The 21,041-nt window shown below is 37.6% G+C and overlaps 1 protein-coding gene, 1 long non-coding RNA gene and 1 pseudogene across 3 annotated transcripts; 2 read left to right on the top strand and 1 right to left on the bottom strand.

The window, feature by feature from the left end:
• Positions 1 to 24: 24 nt before the first annotated feature.
• Positions 25 to 2,338, top strand: LOC137715179 (uncharacterized). Of its 2 annotated transcripts, none has more exons than XR_011065544.1 (6): positions 25 to 114; positions 240 to 308; positions 419 to 544; positions 760 to 957; positions 1,097 to 1,193; positions 1,276 to 2,338. It is a non-coding gene; the product is annotated as an uncharacterized lncRNA (long non-coding RNA). The 2 variants fall into 2 exon arrangements; XR_011065543.1 differs by having other exon boundaries at positions 651 to 957; positions 1,276 to 2,337.
• A 7,618-nt stretch (positions 2,339 to 9,956) lies between these two features.
• Positions 9,957 to 16,619, top strand: LOC137715176 (putative disease resistance RPP13-like protein 1; annotated as a pseudogene).
• Positions 16,620 to 18,889: 2,270 nt separating this feature from the next.
• LOC137715595 (uncharacterized) lies at positions 18,890 to 20,399 on the bottom strand. The gene is made up of 3 exons (XM_068454936.1): positions 20,000 to 20,399; positions 19,680 to 19,940; positions 18,890 to 19,242 (listed from the first exon to the last, which is right to left on the bottom strand). The coding sequence occupies exons 1-3, from the start codon at positions 20,397 to 20,399 to the stop codon at positions 18,890 to 18,892; spliced, it is 1,014 nt and encodes a 337-aa protein (XP_068311037.1).
• Positions 20,400 to 21,041: the final 642 nt, after the last annotated feature.

Here is a 21,041-nt window from a genome sequence, read left to right as displayed (position 1 = left end):
ATATGTTTGTCTACAAACGCCATGGTTGAAGAGAGCATGGCTTATTGGCACCGCTTGCTAGAATGCCAGTGTAAATACACTTGGTGGCTAGCTGCTGCGCCTACGGATTTCAGTGTAAGTAGTTGAACACTTGACTGTAATTTATTCTTCCTTTATGGATCAATGTAATTCAACTGTGCAATCAGTCAGGACAACACGATGGGACTAACGTATTTGTCGGCTTGTTTTCTATATATTAGCATTCTTCTCACCATTTTCGATTTCATGAGCAATCAAGAGAATATTCAAAGTTGCATCTGGACTTGGAGGTTTGTTTTCTATATATTAGCGTGTGTGATGTCGTGTGACTCACATAGCAAGTTAACAAACGAAGAAAAAAATTATTTAAACATTGAAGATTTGCTCACTATATATGCAGGTAATCATTTGATTCGTTAACTGCTCTAGAGGAAGATGCTGTGGAGAAATAGATGATGACAAACCTTAACCCAAGTTTGATGGTGAAAGTTTTAGCAGCAGGCTCTCAAATTTAGAAACCTTCTTGGTAAGTAGCAACTCAACCGTGGTAGTGCTTCATGTACATGATAGCACATAGCAGGATTTCCCAGTTGCTAAGGGGTCCATTCATTGTTTTTCTGATTCATATGCAGCCACACACTTTGTTGCTGCTTGTGCAGCCAAGTGCGCGCACGGGGGTTCATTTTTCTCTACCATGTACATTTTAGGCCATAACACTACATCGTTGGCTCCCGATGGCAGATGATTTGGAGGCTGCTGCTGTGGAAGTGGATATAATTCCACTCTATCTTTGGCAGGACTGTAGAAGAGGTATCGGAACAAGAAGGGAAAAGATTGGAGAAACATATCTTGCATTCCTTGCATAAAGATAGATGATGAAATCATCATATGAGCCTTCATTTCACTCTCTCCAACTCTCAACTCTCAAGACAAAGCCAGGTACGTATTTAGTACCACTTATCTGTATCTATGTTAAATTGATTGTCCTCAAATTTTCCAACAAAATTGATTGTCTTCAAATTTAATTTGACACTTATCTGTATTTAGCACCACTTAACTGTGTTTGGATGAATGCCAGTACATTGCATTACTATACAAGGAGGCTGGTTGTTCCGCTACAGATTTCACCACAAGGATATATCAATCTTCGGTTGAACACTGATGATTTGTAAATTGTAATTTACCTTCCTTTTCTTTTGCTTTCTTCATTTTACCTTGTCTATATTTGCATTTATAATATCGGGTATTTTTTAATAGTGGAATCGAAGTATGCTATGCCCCCCTTGGAGAATTTCAGATCAGGGGAAGTGAGGATCTGTTGGGGACATTGCTCAAACGACAGCGGCTCTCTTCCACCCACACCATCTGGACGATCAAGTTTGAAATCTGTGGATCAAAACACCACACACTCTCGGAATTCCTGCCCGGAGAAGGACCTCAGCAGCTATGCATCATCGATTGTCTTGCATTCCTGCCGGAAGAGGATTTGCTGCCATCTCTTTCTTTTCCGAGGATCACCAAAATGTTTGTTCTTCTCGGAACTTTGAACCGCTTATTTGTGGTGGAGGTAGTTTCGAATCGTTTCATTGTGTTGCGCTCAAGTTTTGCTTTTAAACATTGCAAATCAAATTATTTATAAAATTGGATTTTAAAAAAAACAATAAGATTATCTGTACTAAATTCATCTAAATTATGAATATAAAAAGGGAAATTCGAACTTGGGTGTAAAAGAGAAAGCACACTGCTCTATACTAGTTGGTGTGGCAAATTTGTATATATATTTTTTATCTTATTAAAAAAGAAACTAGCTAGTGGCTTTGTCATGTCCAACCTTTCTGAGGTTAGGACTCACAGAGACGTTTCGACCTCCACCTGGCTACTATTGTGTGATGCTACAATCAGGGACGTCCTGATACGAGAATTCTTGGAAACTTTTAAAATTTTCATATGATATTTAGGCTTTAATGAGGTAGTGGCATACTTGTAAATAAAGAAAAATTTATTTCCAACGGAATTGGGCTGACAGAATGAATGGCTGAAAAAAAAAATTTATTGCATTTTGGGCTTTTAATTCAGCCCATATCTTTTACTGTTTGTAGGGTCTAATATAAGTTAGTGTGTCTTTATGATTAAATATGAAACTTTTTTTAGTTAAATAATGGCTTATGGTGGTTTTTGGTTAAATAATAGCTTAGCCCCAAATCCTTTTCATTAAAGCTTCCTTAATTTTATTAGGAGGTTGCATGGATTTTGATACGGTATGTTCACTTTATGCGAGAGATATTTTTAAATCATGGGCGCTACGCGCCCCTCAAATATGTTGCGTTAGTTGTTTATCATTGTTAACAATTGGTAGGATTAAGGCTTTTAATTAGACGTGTTACGCGTGACTTACAAATTTATAATGACATGTGCTTGGCATTGTTTACAATTTCTATTTTATTTTTGATATTTTTATTTAATAAGATACTCTTGCTACTTGCAAGATTGAAATATGAATCAAACAAAATGACTAATACCAAACAATTTAGTACAGATGTGCCAAGAGATCAACAAATATAAGTGAACATATGAAGTATGGATTCCAATGTGTGCATAAATTATCAAGATTGAAGACCATAAAGTTTGCCAACATCAGTGTCACATTTCCACCCATTGGTTCGCACTTCATATTTCAAATTTCCGTTGTTTGTAGATTTAATAGCGCTTTTTTTTTTGTTTTTCTTTTATGGACAATCAAACGTAGGGCTGGAAAAAAATCCCAAAAATCCCAAACCAAACCAAAAAAATCCCGATCCCAAACCAAAAAAATCCCAAACCAAAATTCCCGAAAATTTCGGTATGTCATCCCGAACCAAACCGAAATTTTCGGTATGGGATTCGGGACTACATCTCCATTTTTTCGGTATTCCCATACCGAATAGAAATAAATATTATATATATATATATTATTTTTTAATTATAAGAGAATTATTTTTTAATTAATGGTATTGGTAGCCACTAGTGTGATTAATCTTTGTCTCAACTAAATAACTAATGTTTGTTTGTTCAATTTGTTTGTTTCTATATTCCAGTTGTCTCAACTAATGTGATTAATCTTTGGATATTAGTTTCCTGCATACCTAGCCACTAGTGTGATTAATATGTGGATATTAGTTTCCTGCATACCTAGGCAAATCAAGGAAACAAAGGAGCAAAGACCATTATGCATGCATGAACATATCAGTATACATATATTGTATATATATACACGGACAAGGTGGGTACAGGGCATGCAATTAGTTGAGCTCAAATTTTTTTCTTTTGTTTTCGAGTACATAATATAGTTGTTCTTTCAGACATGGGCGCCGCCAAAATTTTCATTTAATTACAATTATGTGGAGGAGGAATCAAAGTTGGAATGTGGGGTGAGATGGCATTAGCCCAAAAACTTTGTGCACAAATGGGTAGTGGGTAGATTGAAACTTAATTTTAGCCCAAAAACATAATATGTCAAATTTTAGCCCAAAAACATAATATGTCAAATTTTAGTCCAAAAGCCCAAAAACATTTCGGGATTCCCGATTTGTCCCGAAATCCCGAAATTATTTCGGGATTCCCGAAAATTTGGTTTGGGATTGGTATTGAATTTGGGATTCCCAAAAATTTCGGTTTGGGAATCGGGACAAGGGTTTCGGTAACGGAGAACGGGAAGTTATAATTTGGGAAACGAACCCATTAATTGTTCTCAATGTTGAATTCGTGAGATTAACCATTTTGGTGAAGGTAAAGATTCCGTTTTTGTATGGAAAAGTAAGACCCATAGAGAGAAACTGGAGGAAAGCAGGGAACGGGAGAAGTTGGAGCGCAAGGGAGAAGTGATATTGGAATGAGATGTTACTACGACTACTGCTTCAAATACACTTTTATTTCTTTAAGCACGTTCTAGTTTCTTTCCTCCACTTTCTCTCCTTGCCACGTTTCACCATCATGTCCTTACTTTTTTATTTTTTATTTTATAATCTGTAATAAAAGGGGCAATCTTGAGATATTGAATGTTTCATCGTGATGTGGCAATTGATCTTTTTATATTTTTTTTACAAGTAGATGTTTTGGCATTAGAGGAGAATAATGACAAGAGGATGGTGGAGGATGGTGACAATACGATGCCAAAAGGGTAGTGACAAGATAATGGTGGGGTCCATGTGATAATATCATATGGAAAAATGGTGAAATCCAAATATATTGCATGATTTTTTTCTACTGTATTTTTCCAACCTCCACCAATTTCTACTTTAAGTCTGCCGTGTGTGGTCGTCCCACTGCATTATTGACCAAGAAAAATATCAAGTCGTCTCACCACTCACCCGTCATGAAGTAATCTCACAAGATGATGCCATGTGACAAGAGGATGGTAAGGAGAAAAAGCAGTCTGTGGTCCAAACTCTACGAACTACTTTATTTTGTGGTCCGCTGCATTATTGACCGAAAAATTACAGAGTTCTCACTAGTCATGAAGTAATCTTAACAGCCTTTGCCAAGAACAATTTTCAGTTTCCCAACTTCAAATACTTGATCAAAATTAGTCCTTTGGCCACGAAGAGAGAAAAACGAATGATAATTATATTTTGATTGTGAGTTCTAATAACAACACTCAATTATTGTTGTTTTGGTAAAGCTTAGAGCCAAAACGAGGGAAAAGTAGATATCCAATTCTAATAGTTTACCATGCGATGCTTGTCGTCGAAATTAACTCATATCTTGTTCTACATGAGTATCTCACTCTCGTTTGAAAGCACATGTCTAGTAAAACAAATGTCTATGAAAGAAAATCTCTCATGCTTGATCAATTTCGACTAATTGGGGCAACATGGGTAAATTTTCAAGAATTCAGATGTCTATGAAAGCAGAAGCTTTTAATTTGAGTTGTAATTATTGAATTCTCTTAACGAAAAACTCATGTTACTGTTTACTTTAACGAAAAACCATATTTTTACACTAAAAAGTCAATCTTGGTAATATTCACTTTACCCTTTATTTTATTATTTTTTTTAAACTCAAAGTTTTCAAACCATTTTCATTAATTTTCCTTTCATTTTATTGGGGGATTTGGGATCTACTCGATTTCTCTCTGCAGTGGAATTAAAATTTGGGATTTTGATGCGTCTTTGTTATTTTTGTGGTTAATTTAAAGGTATTATTTAATTATATTTTCGATGAAATTTATTAATCTCATGTTAATCAATTGCTATTAGGGTTTTGTGATTGATTTAATTTTATTAGGGAGGTTGCGTTAAGATTGTCTTCTAGATTTGAAGAATTCAAATTTGCAAGTTGGTTTGTGGCAATTTTCAGTCACCATGATTTGGTTTAAAGGATAATCATTTTGTAACTTGCTGTTTGTGTTATATTTTCAGCTGGGCATTTTGGTTGACTGTTAGCCTTTGGCTTCGGCTCACTGGGAACTTATGAAAATTGAAGTAATGGGAGGCTACTCCACTATAATTTATTGTGCTTTTACTTGGAGCACAACAGCTATTTTGTTCAAGCACACCAGCTTTCACTTCAAGCACAACAGTCATAGTTTATTAACAAAAAATTTATATATAAAAAAAAAGACCCGTGGACCTATAGGAATCGGCTCGTTTCAAACGAGCCAAGTTAAGTCCGATTTCATTTCTCAGCTAACAGGACCCGTCCTGCCCCACCACATTTCATTTACAAACGGGTTCGGTCTGTTTGCTTCAATTTTGAGTCTGGCCTGGTTCGTATCCACCCCTAGTTTATTCCACATTTGCGTATACAATCTTCTTTATTTACTCTAAACTAACATCTCTGCATGCGCGTTATGTATTTTTTTTAATCATAGGTGTTACCCACCCCTAAAATGTGTCGCATTAGTTATTTATCATTGTTAACAATTGGTACATGGATTAGAGGCATTTAATCAAGCGTGCTAACAATAGTACATGGATTAGAGGTCTTTAATCAGGCGTGCTACGCTTGACTTACAAATTTATAATTACATGCGCTTGGAACTATTTACAAATGTTTATTTTATTTTTGATATTTTCATTTACTAAGATACTCTTGCTACTTACAAAACTGAAATATGAATCAAACAAAACTGCTAATATCAAACAATTTAGGAGAGTGTAGTCAAACTAAGATTTTAAAGGATTTTAAAAGTGATAGATTTGATAGGATTTAAGAGGATTAAAGACTACTACAAAATTCATATGGATTTTTAAAGAATTTGAAAGGATTGTGGTGGAAGGATTTGAAATCCTAGAGGGTGAGGTTGGATTCTTTTTAATAGTGGTTATATATACTTTTGGCTCTCAAATTCTACAAAATCCACAACTTATTGAAATCCTCCAAAATCTTAATTTTTTTAATACGCTTGGATTTGGATGGATTTTAAAATCCTTTAAAATCTTTTAATTGACTACACCTAGATTTTAAAGGATTCTAAAATTCTTTAATTGACTACACCTAGATTTGAATGAATTCTAAAATCCTTTAAAATCTTTTAATTAACTACACTAGAATTTTAAAATCTTTTAAAATCCTCTCAAATCCAAGTTTGACTACATCCCTTTAGTATAGATGTGCCAAGAGATCAACAAATACAAGTAAAATATTAAGTACGGATTCCAAGGCGCATAGATTATCAAGATTGAAGACCATAAAGTTTGCTAACATCAATGTCACATTTCCACCTATTGGTTCGCACTTCATGCTTCAAATTTCCGTTGTTTGTAGATTTAATTGTGGTTATTTTTTCTTTTCTTGGCTGGGCAACCAAGCGGATGCTTCAAATACAATTTATTTCCCTAAGCACGTTCTAGTTTTTTCCTCCACTTTCTCTCCTTGCCTCCTTTTACCATCATGTCCTTACTTTTTTACTTATATATAACATGTAATGAAAGGGTAATTTTGAAATATTAAATGTTTCACCTGTTTTTCCTTTTGACTGTATATATGTAGAAGATAGAGATGGATTGTCTGCCCTTCTCCCCATACTTTCTACATGCCCTCTTATTTTATGCAATTACGGTTAAGTCATGTCAACATTTATTTTTTGTCTTATTATTTTTATAAAAAATTTAATATAAAATGTTAACGTAATTTAACGATGATCGTACAAAACAGAAAAACATGAGGAAGGTATGGGAAGGAGAGGGGCAGACAATCCATCTTCGTAGAAGATGGTGACAAGACGATGCCAAGAGGGAGGTGACAAGAGAATGGTGGGGCCCATGTGATAATATCATATGGAAAAATGGTCAAATCCAAATATATTGCATGATTTTTTCTGCTGTATTTTTCCAAACACCACCAATTACTACTTTATGTTTGCCTCGAGTGGTCCACCGTATTATTGACCAAAAAAATATTAAGATCATCTTCAACTGAAAGGTTTAGAAAGTCAGAAGATTGAAAATAGTTCGAAAATCATCTCCAATCGAGGGCTATACCAGAGGGCTTGTGAATTTGAGAGGGCCCACTAGAATCTAAAAAGGCCAAATGGCTGGAGGGTTGGCCAGGAAAACTGGAAATCCTGTCTGTTATAATCAACAATAATGCTTTGATTTTTTTTTTTTACAGTTTTATTATTATTTTTTATTTACAAAATTTTTCTTATAACTTCTATTTTTCATTTTTTTTAAATTCTATTTTTTCCAATAACTTTTATTTTACAAAATTTGTTTCATATTTTTTTTAAATTCCATTTTTTCCTATAATTTCTATTTCACAAAATTTGTTTCATTTTATTTTAAATTTTATTTTTTTCCTATAATTTCGATTTCACAAAATTTGTTTCATATATTTTTTTAATTCTATTTTTTTCCTATAATTTCCTAAGTCATTATACAACATTAAATTAAGGGGTGTGCTATCCACACACCCCTTGATAATTTTTGTCCGTTGATCTTCTTCAATTCATCCGATCCGACGACCGAATATTAAAAATGTGTATGAGAAGTAAAATGGCGTGTGTGGATATCACACCCCTAAATTAAATTAAGTAACATGAAACAACATTAATAACATTAACCAACATAAAAATTATATAACATAAAAAAAACATTTTACAACATGAAACTTAAACAACATTTAAGTTGTGGTTTTTAAATAATAAATTATGTTTGGCCTTATGGCCCTTGGTTGGAGACGGTTTTTTGTGACAAGGCTAAAACGAGCCCTCTGGTCCTCAGTTAGAGACGGAGGCAAATATGACCATGTACTATTCATTAAAATATTAATATTTTAGAGGGTCAGAGGATTAAAACGAGCCCTCTGGCCAGCTCTCGGTTGGAAATGGCCTAAATCGTCTCCCCAGTTATGAAGTAATCTTAATAGCCTTTGCTAAGAACAACTTTCAGTTTCCCAACTTCAAATACTTTTTTTTTTTTGGACAAAGTTCCAACTTCAAATACTTGATCAGAATTAATCCTTTGGCCATGAAGAGAGAAAAATGAATGATAATTATATTTTGATTGTCAGTTCCAATAACAACATCCAATTATTATTGTTTTGGTAAAGCCTAGAGCCAAACCGAGGGAACATTAGATATCCAGTTCTAATAGTTTATCATGTGATGCATGTCGTCGAAATTAACCCATACCTTGTTCTACATGAGTCTCTCACACTCGTTTGAAAGAAGATGTCTAGTAAAACAAATGTCAATGAAAGCAGAAGCTTTTAATTTGAGTTGTAATTATTGAATTCTCATTTGCATGTTTCATTTTATTGGGGGATCTGGGGATCTACTCAATTTCTCTCTGCAGTGGAATTGAAAATTGGAATTTTGATGCAGTTTTGTTATTTTTGTGGTTAATTAAAGGTATTATCTAATTTTATTTTCAATGAAATTTATTAATCTCATGTTAATCAATTGCTATTAGGGTTTTGTGATTGATTTAATTTTAAGGAAAACTAACGAAAAGTTCAAAAAAACTTTAGTTTTAATGAAATCCACTTTAGGAATTTGCTATTAGCAAAGGAAAGTTGTCGTGCACTCAATCCATCCTTGATAACTTCGTTACACAAGTGCACAATGATTTTTTTAGAGTGCCAATAACAATTCTTCTGCAATATTTCAAATCTCTTATTGCCCTTGTTTTATTTATGAGTAAATTGTAGCAATGATCTCTTAACTTTAACTCAATTGAAGCAATGGTTTCTCAACTACAAATCCATTACCATTGGTCCCTCAACCCATCAAAACCTGCGGCTATGGTCCTTTAGCTTTAATTCAAATGGAGAAATGATCATTTAACTTTAACCCAATTGGAGCAATGGTCACTCAACTTTAACCAATTTGATTAAATTACAGAGATAAAAATAGAGGTTCAAATTTATATGTAAAAGAGGGAGTGCAATGTTAATCTAAATTAAGAAGCGATAAACGTATACTTTTGTATAATTATGCGGCATCAAATTCGATAATTTGACAATATAAGTGTGCAGCTCGAGTGTGTTCTTAATTAGTTTTGTGCAAAAACATGTTAACCTTCACTCAAAATTGGTTAACGCAAGAAAATATAGGCAAAGCAGAATGGTCCCATGAATGTTGAATATACAGGCAAAGCAAATCCAAAACACGAATGGTCCCATAAATGTTGAAAATATAGGCAAAGCAAGAAAAAGTAAGAAACTTTTCAAAATTTTTTTTCCATAGCGAGATTAAAAGTATAAAATGTAAATAATAATTATAGAAATTAAAAGTATAAAATGTAAATAATAATTGTAGAAATTGAACCCGACATTGAGGTCCTGCCCGAAACTTTTACTTTATTTTCCACGCGAAGATGTTCCCCTTGGAATTAGACGACGCCATGTGAAAAGATGCTCGAAACTTTTACTTTATTTTTCACACGAAGACGTTCCCCTTGGAAGTAGAAATAATGACAAGATGGTGACAAGACGATGCCATGTGAAAAGACGATGCCATGTGACAAGAGGATGGTGGGAACATGTGATCATATCATATGGAAAAATGTTGAGATCCAAATGCATTGCGTGATTCTTTTTAGTGTGTTTTTCCGAACTCCACCAATTACTACTTTATGTTTGCCGTGTGTGGTCCCCTGCATTATTGATCAAAAAATTATCAAGTCGTCTCACCAGTCATGAACATGAAGTAATCTTAACAGCCTTTGCCAAGAACAATTTTCAGCTTCCCAACTTCAAATACTTGATCAGAATTAATCCTTTGGCCACGAAGAGAGAAAATGGCTTTGGTTGGAGAGGCTTTGCTCTCCGGTTCGATCCAGGTGCTGTGCGACAAGATCGCCTCCGGACAGTTCGTGGACTTCTTCCGGGCAACAAGACTCGACCATTCACTCATGGGCAAACTGAAGGCGACGTTGATGATCCTTCGTGCAGTGCTCAACGATGCAGAGGAGAAGCAGATCGTCAATCCTGACGTTGGGATGTGGCTGGACGAGCTCAAACATGCTGTGTTCGATGCCGAGGACTTGGTGGATGAGATCGATGCGGAAGCTTTGCGTTGCAAGGCGGAAGATCAGACTAAGAAAACCCAGGTGTGGGACATCCTTTCTACCTCTCTTAATCCTTTTCATTATAAAGGCTTGAATGGTAGAATAAAAGATTTATTCAACGAGTTGGAACACCTTGCAAAACAAAAAGACATCCTCGGTCTTAGGGGAGGTGTTGTGGGCAAGGTTTCACAAAGAACTCCCACAACTTCTGTTGTTGAGGACGGATTTTGTACCTACGGAAGGGAAGGAGATAAGGAAAAGTTAAAAGCTCTGCTGCTGCTATCTGACAATGAAAGTAGCAGTAATTTTTCTGTAGTCCCTGTCGTCGGAATGGGTGGGGTTGGCAAGACGACTCTTGCTCAACTGCTTTACAACGATGAACAAGTTAAAGGGCTCTTTGATACTAATGCCTGGGTATGTGTTTCCGAACAGTATGAGGCTTTGAGGGTTATTAAGACCCTTATTGAGGAAATCACGAAAAAGCCTTGTGACAATTTGGAGATGAATTCCCTTGAAGTTCAACTAAGGCAACAATTGATGGGAAAGAGATTCTTATTTGTCCTGGATGACCTTTGGAATGAAAACTATGGTGACTGGGATCGGCTACGCACTCTTTTCACGCATGGGGCAAAGGGAAGCAAGGTCATTGTGACAACAAGGAAAAGACGTGTTGCAGCCATCGTGTGCAATACTATTATTCACGACTTAGAAAAGTTGTCGGATGGAGATTGTTGGTTGTTACTAGCAAAACATGCATTTAGAAATGAAAACCCTGGTGCACATCCAGACTTGGTTGAAATTGGTAAGGAAATTGCACGTAAGTGTAATGGTTTGCCTCTAGCTGCAAAAACGCTAGGGGGTCTCTTAAGTTGCAACCTAGACTACAAGGAATGGAATCACATATTGAATAGCAATCTTTGGGATCTACAACATGCTGATAGTGTTCTTCCTTCTCTAAGATTGAGCTACCACTATCTTCCAGCTCACTTGAAACGATGCTTTGCTTATTGCTCAATTTTTCCGAAGGACTATGAATTTGAAAAGGAAAATGTAATTCTACTATGGATGGCAGAAGGTTTAATTCCACATGCAGAGAACGAGAAAGCTATGGAGGAGGTTGGTGGAAGATACTTTGATGAACTGTTATCGTGGTCACTATTTCAAAGACCAAGATTGGATGAACCAATGTTCACAATGCATGATCTTATCAATGACTTGGCCATGTTTGTGTCTCGAAAGTTTTGTTTTAGGTTGGATCAGAAAAATTCGCATGAAGTTCCTGAAAGAGTTCGCCACTTGTCATATATGCGAGGAGAATTTGATACATCTTCAAAATTTGAGCCATTAAAAGGAGTCAAGTGTTTGCGTACCTTCTTTCCAGCATCTTTAGCACCATATTATCCTTGGGGTCATGGATATGTAAGCAATAAGGTTCTAGATGATTTACTACCAGCACAAAAATATTTACGGGCATTTTCATTGTCAAGATACAAAAACATCACTCACTTACCTGATTCCATTGGTAACCACATACACTTGCGCTACATTGATCTCTCTTATACGACAATTAAAAGGTTACCAGATACAGTGTGTTCCCTCTACAATTTACAAACTCTGTTGTTGAAAGGTTGTTCTTCTCTTGTTGAATTGCCTGCAGAGATGATGAGATTGATTCATTTGCGTCATCTTGATATTGGTGAAACTTTCATAAAAGAGATGCCTGTGCATATGGGTAGACTAAAAAGTCTGAGAACACTGACAGCTTTTGTGTTGGGGAAATCTACTGGGTCAAGCATTGCAGAACTGAGGGAGTTGTCGCACCTTGGAGGAAAAATTTCTATCTTGAATCTGCAAAATGCAGTCGGTGCAATTGATGCCTTGCTGAAGGATAAGAAAGATCTCAAAGAGGTACAGTTGGCATGGGGTCCTGAAGTTTCCGATGATTCCGTAAAAGAGAGACATGTACTCGAAAGACTACAACCTTGGGTAAATTTGGTGAAACTAACCATCAAGCGTTATGGCGGAACCAGTTTCCCGAATTGGGTGGGAGACTCTTCCTTCTCCAACTTACAAGTGATGCGTCTCATTGGTTGTGGTAATTGCATTTCATTGCCCCCAGTTGGTCAGCTACCTGCTCTGAAAGAGCTCTACGTAGAAAGGATGAAATCAGTTGTGAGTGTTGGTGTTGAGTTGTACGGGGGAAATCAACAATTTCAATGTTTAGAGAAGCTAGTGTTTGGGGATATGCCAGAGTGGGAGGAATGGCAGCCAAGTCCAAGTGGAGGTGAAAGTCCAAACTTTCCTTGTCTTAAGGAGTTGACATTATGCAATTGTCCGAAGCTGAGAGGAAACTTGCCCACTCATCTTCCTTCCTTGAAAATACTTAAGGTAATCTATTGTGAGGTTCTACATGAAAACAGGGCCAGTAATACCCTGAACACGGAGTCCTTACGAGGATCTCTTGAAAAACTGACAATACAGGGATGCCCGGGTCTCTCATTGTTACTAGAGTCGACGGAGACGCTGCCGTCGCTTCAGATGCTTGATATTTATTGTGATGGGAGAGAGTGGTTGCCGCAAATGGTGCACAACAGCAATCGTCTTCAAAGTTTGAGTTTATATAGATGTTCCTCACTCTTGTCGTTCCCTACAAATGGTCTGCCCACCACGCTCACGTCACTCCGTATATCATATTGCAAGAAATTAGAATTCCTATCACGTGAGATGATGGCCAAATTGACTTCCCTTCAGTCTTTGGATCTTGAATCGAGCTGTGATTCTCTGAGGTCGTTCCCTTTGGGCATTTTCCCCAACCTTTCATCTCTTTCTATCGTTGGTTGTCAGAATCTGGAATCCCTTTCCGTTGAAGGAGGAGCAGATGAAAATCTCAGCCATCTCAACTCCCTGTTTATTTGTGGATGTCCAAATCTTGTCTCTTTTCCCGACGGGGGATTGCCCACTCGCAACCTCTCTTCCTTTCAAGTCTTGGTCTGCGAGAATTTGAAGTTGTTGCCGGACCGAATGCACACCCTCACCGCCCTTCAACATTTGTCGATAGACCGTCTTCCAAATGGGGGTTTACCTCCCAACCTACAATCATTTTACATCTCAGGAAACAAGGATCTGGTGGAGACGTTGCTCAATGAACAGCTGCTCCCTGCCACTCTCCACACTCTCCAAATCGAATATGTATCGAATCTGAAATCTTTGGACGGAAAGGGATTTGAGCACCTCACTTCTCTTCAACACCTACAAATTGAAATGTGCGAGAGTCTCGAATTCCTGCCAAAAGAGGGTTTTCCGGCATCTCTTTCTAATGTCAGCATCAGAGATTGCCCTTGTTTGAAGAAGGGAAAAGATTGGAGTAACATAGCTCGCATTCCTTGCATAGAGATAAATGATGAAATCACCATCATATGAGCTTTCATTTCACTCTCTAACTCTCAACTCTCAAGAAAAAAACCAGGTACTTTTATTATTTATTCTTAAATTGATTGTCCTCGGCAATATTCCAGCTTAAATTAAAGCTTAAGAGTCTAATTACGATGAAATTACAGGAGAGTGCGAGGGGAGTGAATTATTTCTAGTCTGATACTGTGGAACTACTTGGGGTCGATATATATGATTCTCCTGCAGGTACTTGTGTATATATATACTGCTGCAGTTTCCATATGGCGGAATGCTTACTCATCTTTCAATGCCTCTGTCATCTTGTGGTAGGTGCATATATACATATGTTTGTCTACAAACACCATGGTTGAAGAGAGCGTGGCTTATTGGCACCGCTTGCTAGAATGCCAGTGTAAATAGACTTGGTGGCCAGCTGCTGCGCCTACAGATTTCAGTGTAAGTAGTTGAACACTTGAGCGTAATTTTTGTTCTTCCTTTATGGATCAATATAATTCAACCATGCAATCAGTCGGGACAGCACGATGGGACTAACATATTTGTCGGCTTGTTTTCTATATATTAGCATTCTTCTCACCATTGTGGATTTCATGAGCAATCAAGAGAATATTCAAAGTTGCATCTGGACTTGGAGGTTTGTTTTCTATATATTAGCGTGTGTGATGTAGCAAGTTAACAAACGAAGAAAAAAATTATTTAAACATTGCAGATGTCCTCACTATGTATGCAGGTAATCATTTGATTCGTTAACTGCTCTAGAGGAAGATGCCATGGAGAAATAGATGATGATAAGCCTTAACCCAAGTTTGATGGTGAAAGTTGGAGCAGCCAGCTCTCAAATTTAGAAACCTTCTTGGTAAGTACCAACTCAACCATGGTAGTGCTTCCTGTACATGATAGCACATAGCAGGATTTCCCAGTCGCTAAGGGGTCCATTCATTGTTTTTCTGATTCATATGCAGCCACACACTTTGTTGCTGCCTGTGCAGCCAAGTGCGCGCACAGGGGTTCATTTTTCTCTACCATGTACATTTTAGGCCATGACACTACGTCGTTGGCTGCCAATGGCGGTTGATTTGGAGGCTGCTGCTATGGAAGTGGATATAATTCCACTCTATCTTTGGCAGGACTGTAGCAAAAGGAGAAGCATTATTCTGCGTTGAAGTTGTTGTTGGCTGGACTGTGCTGCCAAATGCGAGAATTTGAAGTTGCTGCTGGCCCAAATGCACACCCTCACCGCCCTTCAACATTTGTGGATACAAAATCTTCCAAATCTGGGGTCACCTGCACAAGGGGTTTTGCCTCCCAACCTACGAACATTTTGGATCGAAAATTGTGAGAGACTGAGGCCTTCAGTGGAGTGGGGATTGCAAGGACTTGCCTCTCTCCCAGAATTTCGGGTCCAAGGAAACAAGGATCCGTTGGAGATGTTGCTCTGGGAACAGCTGCTCCTTGCCACTCTTCACAATCTCTGGATCTCTATACTTTCAAATCTGAAATCTTTGGACTAAAGGGACTTGAGCATCTCACTTCTCTTCAACAGCTACAAATTTCAAGCTGCGAGAGTCTCGAATTCCTGCCGGAAGAGGGTTTGCCGGCATTTCTTTCTTATCTGAGCATCTGGGGTTGTCCATCTCTGAAGAATCGGAACAAGAAGGGAAAAGATTGGAGAAACATATCTCGCATTCCTTGCATAAAGATAGATGATGAAATGACCATATGAGCCTTCATTTCACTCTCTCCAACTCTCAACTCTCAAGACAAAGCCAGGTACGTATTTAGTACAACTTATCTGTTGCTATGTTAAATTGATTGTCAATTTGACACTTATCTGTATTTAGCACCACTTAACTGTGTTTGGACGAATGCCAGTACATTGCGTTACTATACAAGGAGGCTGACAAGGATGCTGGTTGTTCCTCTACAGATTTCCCCACAAGGATATATCGATCTTCGGTTGAACACTGATGATTTGTAAATTGTAATTTACCTTCCTTTTCTTTTGCTTTCTTCATTTTGCCTTGTCTATATTTGCATTTATAATATCGGGTATTTTTTTAACAGTGGAATCGAACTATGCTATGTCCCCCTTGGAGAATTTCAGATCAGGGGAAGTGAGGATCTGTTGGAGACATTGCTCAAACAACTGCGGCTCTCTTCCACTCACACCGTCTGGACGATCAAGTTTGAAATCTGTGGATCAAAACACCACGTACTCTCGGAATTCCTGCCCGGAGAAGGACCACAGCAGCAATGCATCATCGATTGTCTTGCATTCCTGCCAGAAGAGGATTTGCCGCCATCTCTTTCTTTTTCGAGGACCACCAAAATGTTTGTTCTTCTCTGAACAAGAGGTGTGCAAAGAATATGAATGGAAAAGATTGAGGCAATATGGTTCACATTCCTTGCAACTTTAATTGATGGAAATCAAAGTCAGAACGTTGAACTGCTTTTTTTTTTTTTTTTTTTTTTTTTTTTTAAATTTTGTACTTAAAACCTTCAGCAGGGCTGGTTTCCCTGTTTATCCCTCTTTGGAGCTGTTCATCAATGGCGAATGGTTTAGGCTGCCTGAACTTCCAACTTTCAGCTATTACTTTCAAAGTGGAGATGATCCTCACTGTCCAAGTCCTTACAATTTCTCTCGTGTAAACGTTTGTACCTTTTCTTTTCCATCGTTTTTGTTAAAGATTTGTGGTGGAGGTAGTTCCGAATCGATTCACGGTGTTTCGCTCAAGTTTTGAGTTTAAACATTGCAGATCAAATTATTTATGAAGCGGGATTTAAAAAAAAAAGGATAAGATAATCTACACTAAATTCATCTAAATTATGAATATAAAAACAGAAACTCGAACTTGGGTGTAAAAGAGAAAGAACACTGCTCTATGCTAGTTGGTGTAGCAAATTTGTATATATATTTTTTATCTTATTAAAAGAGGAACTAGCTAGTGGCTTTGCCATGTCCACTCTTTCGGGGGCTAGGACTCACAAAGGTGTTTCGACCTCCCCCGACCATCATTGTGTGATTCACCAGCATAAAAAATCGAACTTAGAACATGTCTTGTGAAATATGGATCTAAAATTCGTTCCTAACCACTGAGCCATCTTGTAATGGTTAAATTTGTATATGCTATACTTAATCTTACAACACGCCCATACGAAAATATATACATTTCATCCTTAAGGAAGATGATTGGGAGGTTAAAAGTAAAACCAGGTATGGTGCCAAAAAATGCAGCAGCAGCAGGAGATGCTGACCAAATTACTCGGTAGCTCAGGCGATTGCCCTTCTGCCAATGGAACTTGTTACTCTTCTCAACTACAATCAATCTGCAAATTATCTGGCATAACAATTACGACAGAATCCCATACATAAGAAAAAAGCCCTGCGCATTTCAGCTACATTTCGGCCTGAAGGGGTGTCGCCTGCTCAAGAAACTGTTCACAAATAGACTTTGAAAATCTGCAAGGAGAAACGAAAACCAATTATTACAAGTATTTTGGTTTTGATAGGCGGTAACTGAAGGCATTTTACATTTTGCAGAAGGAAAATTGCTCTTTTAACAACGAAACTGCCAGCATAAACTTAGTTTAGGAGACCGAAAGGGAAAAGGAGAAGGTAACATTACCTCTTCTTGACCGAAAGCTCATATTCTAGGTGACTGAAGAATATAACTGAACATAGATTAACACATTCCGCTGTTGTTCAATTGATGCTTTCGGGGCAAGAGGACTGCAAATGAGCATTTTCGAACTTAGTCCAGCAGTACCTAAACATTGACTAGCCAAAAGGACAAAGCAGTAGCTACTAAGACCATGGCTTTAAACCATAAAAGTACCTTCAGATATGCAGCAAAAGCTTTCCGGGGGGAAGATCGTCTCTGGGTCTGCTCTATTCTGGGAAGAAGCAGCGAAAGCCAGGCAGTTTTTACTGTACAAAACAGAACCAATTTAGAGAAGTGCATCCGAGTTGACAGTTCCAAAGGGTACGCAATATATGCCATTCCTTAAGATACACATCGCTAGGATTATTGCGATGCTCTATAATTTGAAGATCATATTCCATCTATAACAACAATTTAAAAAAAAATACCTTGACCACGAAGGAATAAATTTATTATTTGGTATGATATTGTCGTCATCGTCATTCTCATCATCTGATTCTTTGTATGGTGAGATGTCATAAGACTGTTCTTGACTTGTAATGGCAACTGAATTCTTCATTGCTCTGTCTGAATTGCTCAGTACCTTAAATATCACAGGAAATGTCAGCACGAGGCTTCACAAAGAAAGTAAAAGTGCACGAAACGAAAGTATGGAGCTAATCATGCATAAGAAGACTTTCTAACGGTGGTTCATATTTGAGTTTACAATAAGCTACTAGTAGTTTTAACAGAAGATAAGTCTTGCAATTAGACTGGTGTAGCCTTCTTTCCTATATTGCGGTATAAAGACAGCAAAGGTGAAGGCCTCATAATAGTTAAACCCCAACAAGTTTAAAGGTCCCATGCAAACTACAATAACAGAGGATTATCACCATGCTCCAGCCTACACAAGTAAAAGCACTCAACATATGCAAGTAGATCCTCTGCTTTATATCCATAATTGCTCCAGCCTACACAAGTAAAAGCACTCACCATATCTTAAGATATGGTGGGTATTGGTTGTTAAAAAATCATTTGCATTTACCTCTGCTTTATATCCATAATTACTCGAGGCCTCGTGGAACTCTTCGTGGACAATACTTTCTTTTCCAGCATTGCTTATTGAAATCCTGGAAGTACTAGGCTTAGTCTCCGAAATATTTCTGTTATTGTCATAACCCTTTTCTTCCTCCATTTTCTTACTTGCCATTTCATCCTTATATTCCTTACCCCCAGGGCCTCTTCCATCCTACACAAGACAGCCCAATATACAACGTGATATCTAACATTACAAAAAGATAGATATAATGAAATGAGGCAGACCATAAAGAATCATACAATGGCCTGGGTTTTCATTTCTTTCTCTACCTTTTCTGCAGGTACCTTGTCTTCATGTTCTCTCTTGTTTCTACGTGCTTCAATACGCATTCTTTTTCTTTCCTTCTCCTTCCTTTCTTCCTCTTCCCTTTGTCTCTTCTTTGATACCATATCTGCCTCTTTTTTCTTCCTCTCTTCTTCCTTCTTTTTCTTCTGCAACTCCAACTGCTTGATATTCTCCTGCTCCATTCTTGACCGCTCAAGTTTCAAGGCTTCCTTCTTCATCTTGCGTTCATTCTCTTTCTTTTCTGCCTGACACTTTGCAGCTTCAGCTGCCTCCAGGGCCTTCACTTTGATGTCCCTCTTCCCTGCAAGAAAGCACAAATAGGTCAAAATACTGGATCAAGTCATTGGAGAAAAAGAAGAAACAAAGAGAAGAAATATATCCCAGAATGCTCACAATGACAATGATACAATAAAAAAAAACAAATGAATCACTATCAAGCTCCTTATGACAAGATGAAGTCACCTATAAAATACTTATTGATGATAATGGGGCAATTCAGTTTTCATGGGACTTTCAAATATGCACTTTAATTTTTACTCGATGATCCCAGACATTCATGGCTAATTTACATTCCAAATAAAATATACCCTAATTCAGTAAAAATAAAACCATCATCCATACTGTAACCCAGTTTAGACATACAATTATGATCCACACTCAGAAAAACAATCATATGGAATATGTACATGTAATGCAACATCTAAAGTTCAAAGATTAAGATTACTAGTAAGAAATTACCTGTTACAACTGCAGCTGCTTGTTTCTGTTGAACAAGTGGAATGAAAGAAGTCATGCTGGACACAATATTGTTACGCTTCGGCTCCTGCTCTGATAAACTTGAACCACCTTTTCTCAAACTTGTTTTTCCAGATAATTTTGGTTTACTGAACCTGCTATGAAGTGATCCAGTGGTCCTCTTAATATCGTTTGTTCCTCGTGACATGCTCAGGTTCTCCTTATTGTTATTCTTCTCTTGCTGCGGTTTTGGATTCCAATCCTCTGTTTGAAGCTCTTATGAGTGCCTGTTAAGCTGAATTCAGTGTTGACGGAATCTAGACCAAGTCTATCTGCATATGGCTCAGCTTTAGAAACTGATGCAGGAGGGTTTGGAATCTCAGTAATGTCAGCAAGTGGTACTCTTTGTATTGACCAATCTAATGCATTTGAAACACTTTCATCTTGGAAAGTATCAGCTGCCTCATCTGCATTCTCATTTTCTTCACTAATGCAGGGAAGCTCCAGATTTAAGCTTCCTCGCTTCCTTGAACTGCTAGTCCTTGAACCAGTTATATCCCAGAGTTTCCCAACTGGAGACAGATAAGGTTTCTTAGTATCCCAACCAGATTGACCACTATGATTTAAGAGGCAATCAGAATAGGACCTTCCATAAAACGCCTGGCCAACTTCCTCACTCGAGTAACTATGACTATCCTTTAATTGTCTGACAGCATCATTCATGGTCCTCATATCCACACCCTCTAGAAGCCCAGTTGGAACGGATTGGTAGAGATTTGGAATTTTGTGCAACTTATTTGAAAGGTTTGCATGCAAGCAGATTGGCACGGTGCTCCAGAATGCTGGCATGTTCAATTGCAGTGCTTGGAAGGTTCCCCTCGTCAAAGCTAATTCCCTTTCCAGCAATGCTTGTTGGTTCATCATCTGTCTGCATAACGAACCCCTCAAGCTCAGGCGTTCTATCATCCGAACCAATCAAATCCAAGGATTGGCCATGTGGAGATCCAAAATTGCTGGTCCCTCCGAGATCAAATCTCATTTCCTGCATTGCTCTTCCAGCGCAAGTCAAATGTTCAGCATTTCCTGTTGTAAGATTATCCTCACGAGTTAGTGAAACAGTAGTCTCTTCCATGCATTGACTTCCTGTTTCCTCCATCATACCAGTCTGCTTCATCAAACTTAGGATTGAAGCTTCAAATTCTTTATCCGTGAAAACGAAAGGTGCATTACCACTTGTATCCCCGCATCCCAAGCTGATTCTACCCTGTGAGACACAATCTTATGCATTAGAAAAGATCAAATAAAAGTAGACAAGCAACCTGTCTGATATAAGAGAACAAAACTAACCTGCATTATTTCTGAAAT

Source organism: Pyrus communis, chromosome 14 (assembly GCF_963583255.1).
Source record: "Pyrus communis chromosome 14, drPyrComm1.1, whole genome shotgun sequence".
Lineage (NCBI taxonomy): Eukaryota > Viridiplantae > Streptophyta > Magnoliopsida > Rosales > Rosaceae > Pyrus > Pyrus communis.
The sequence above is the reverse complement of the archived record's forward strand: the minus strand, read 5'-3'. Positions and strand labels throughout refer to the sequence as shown.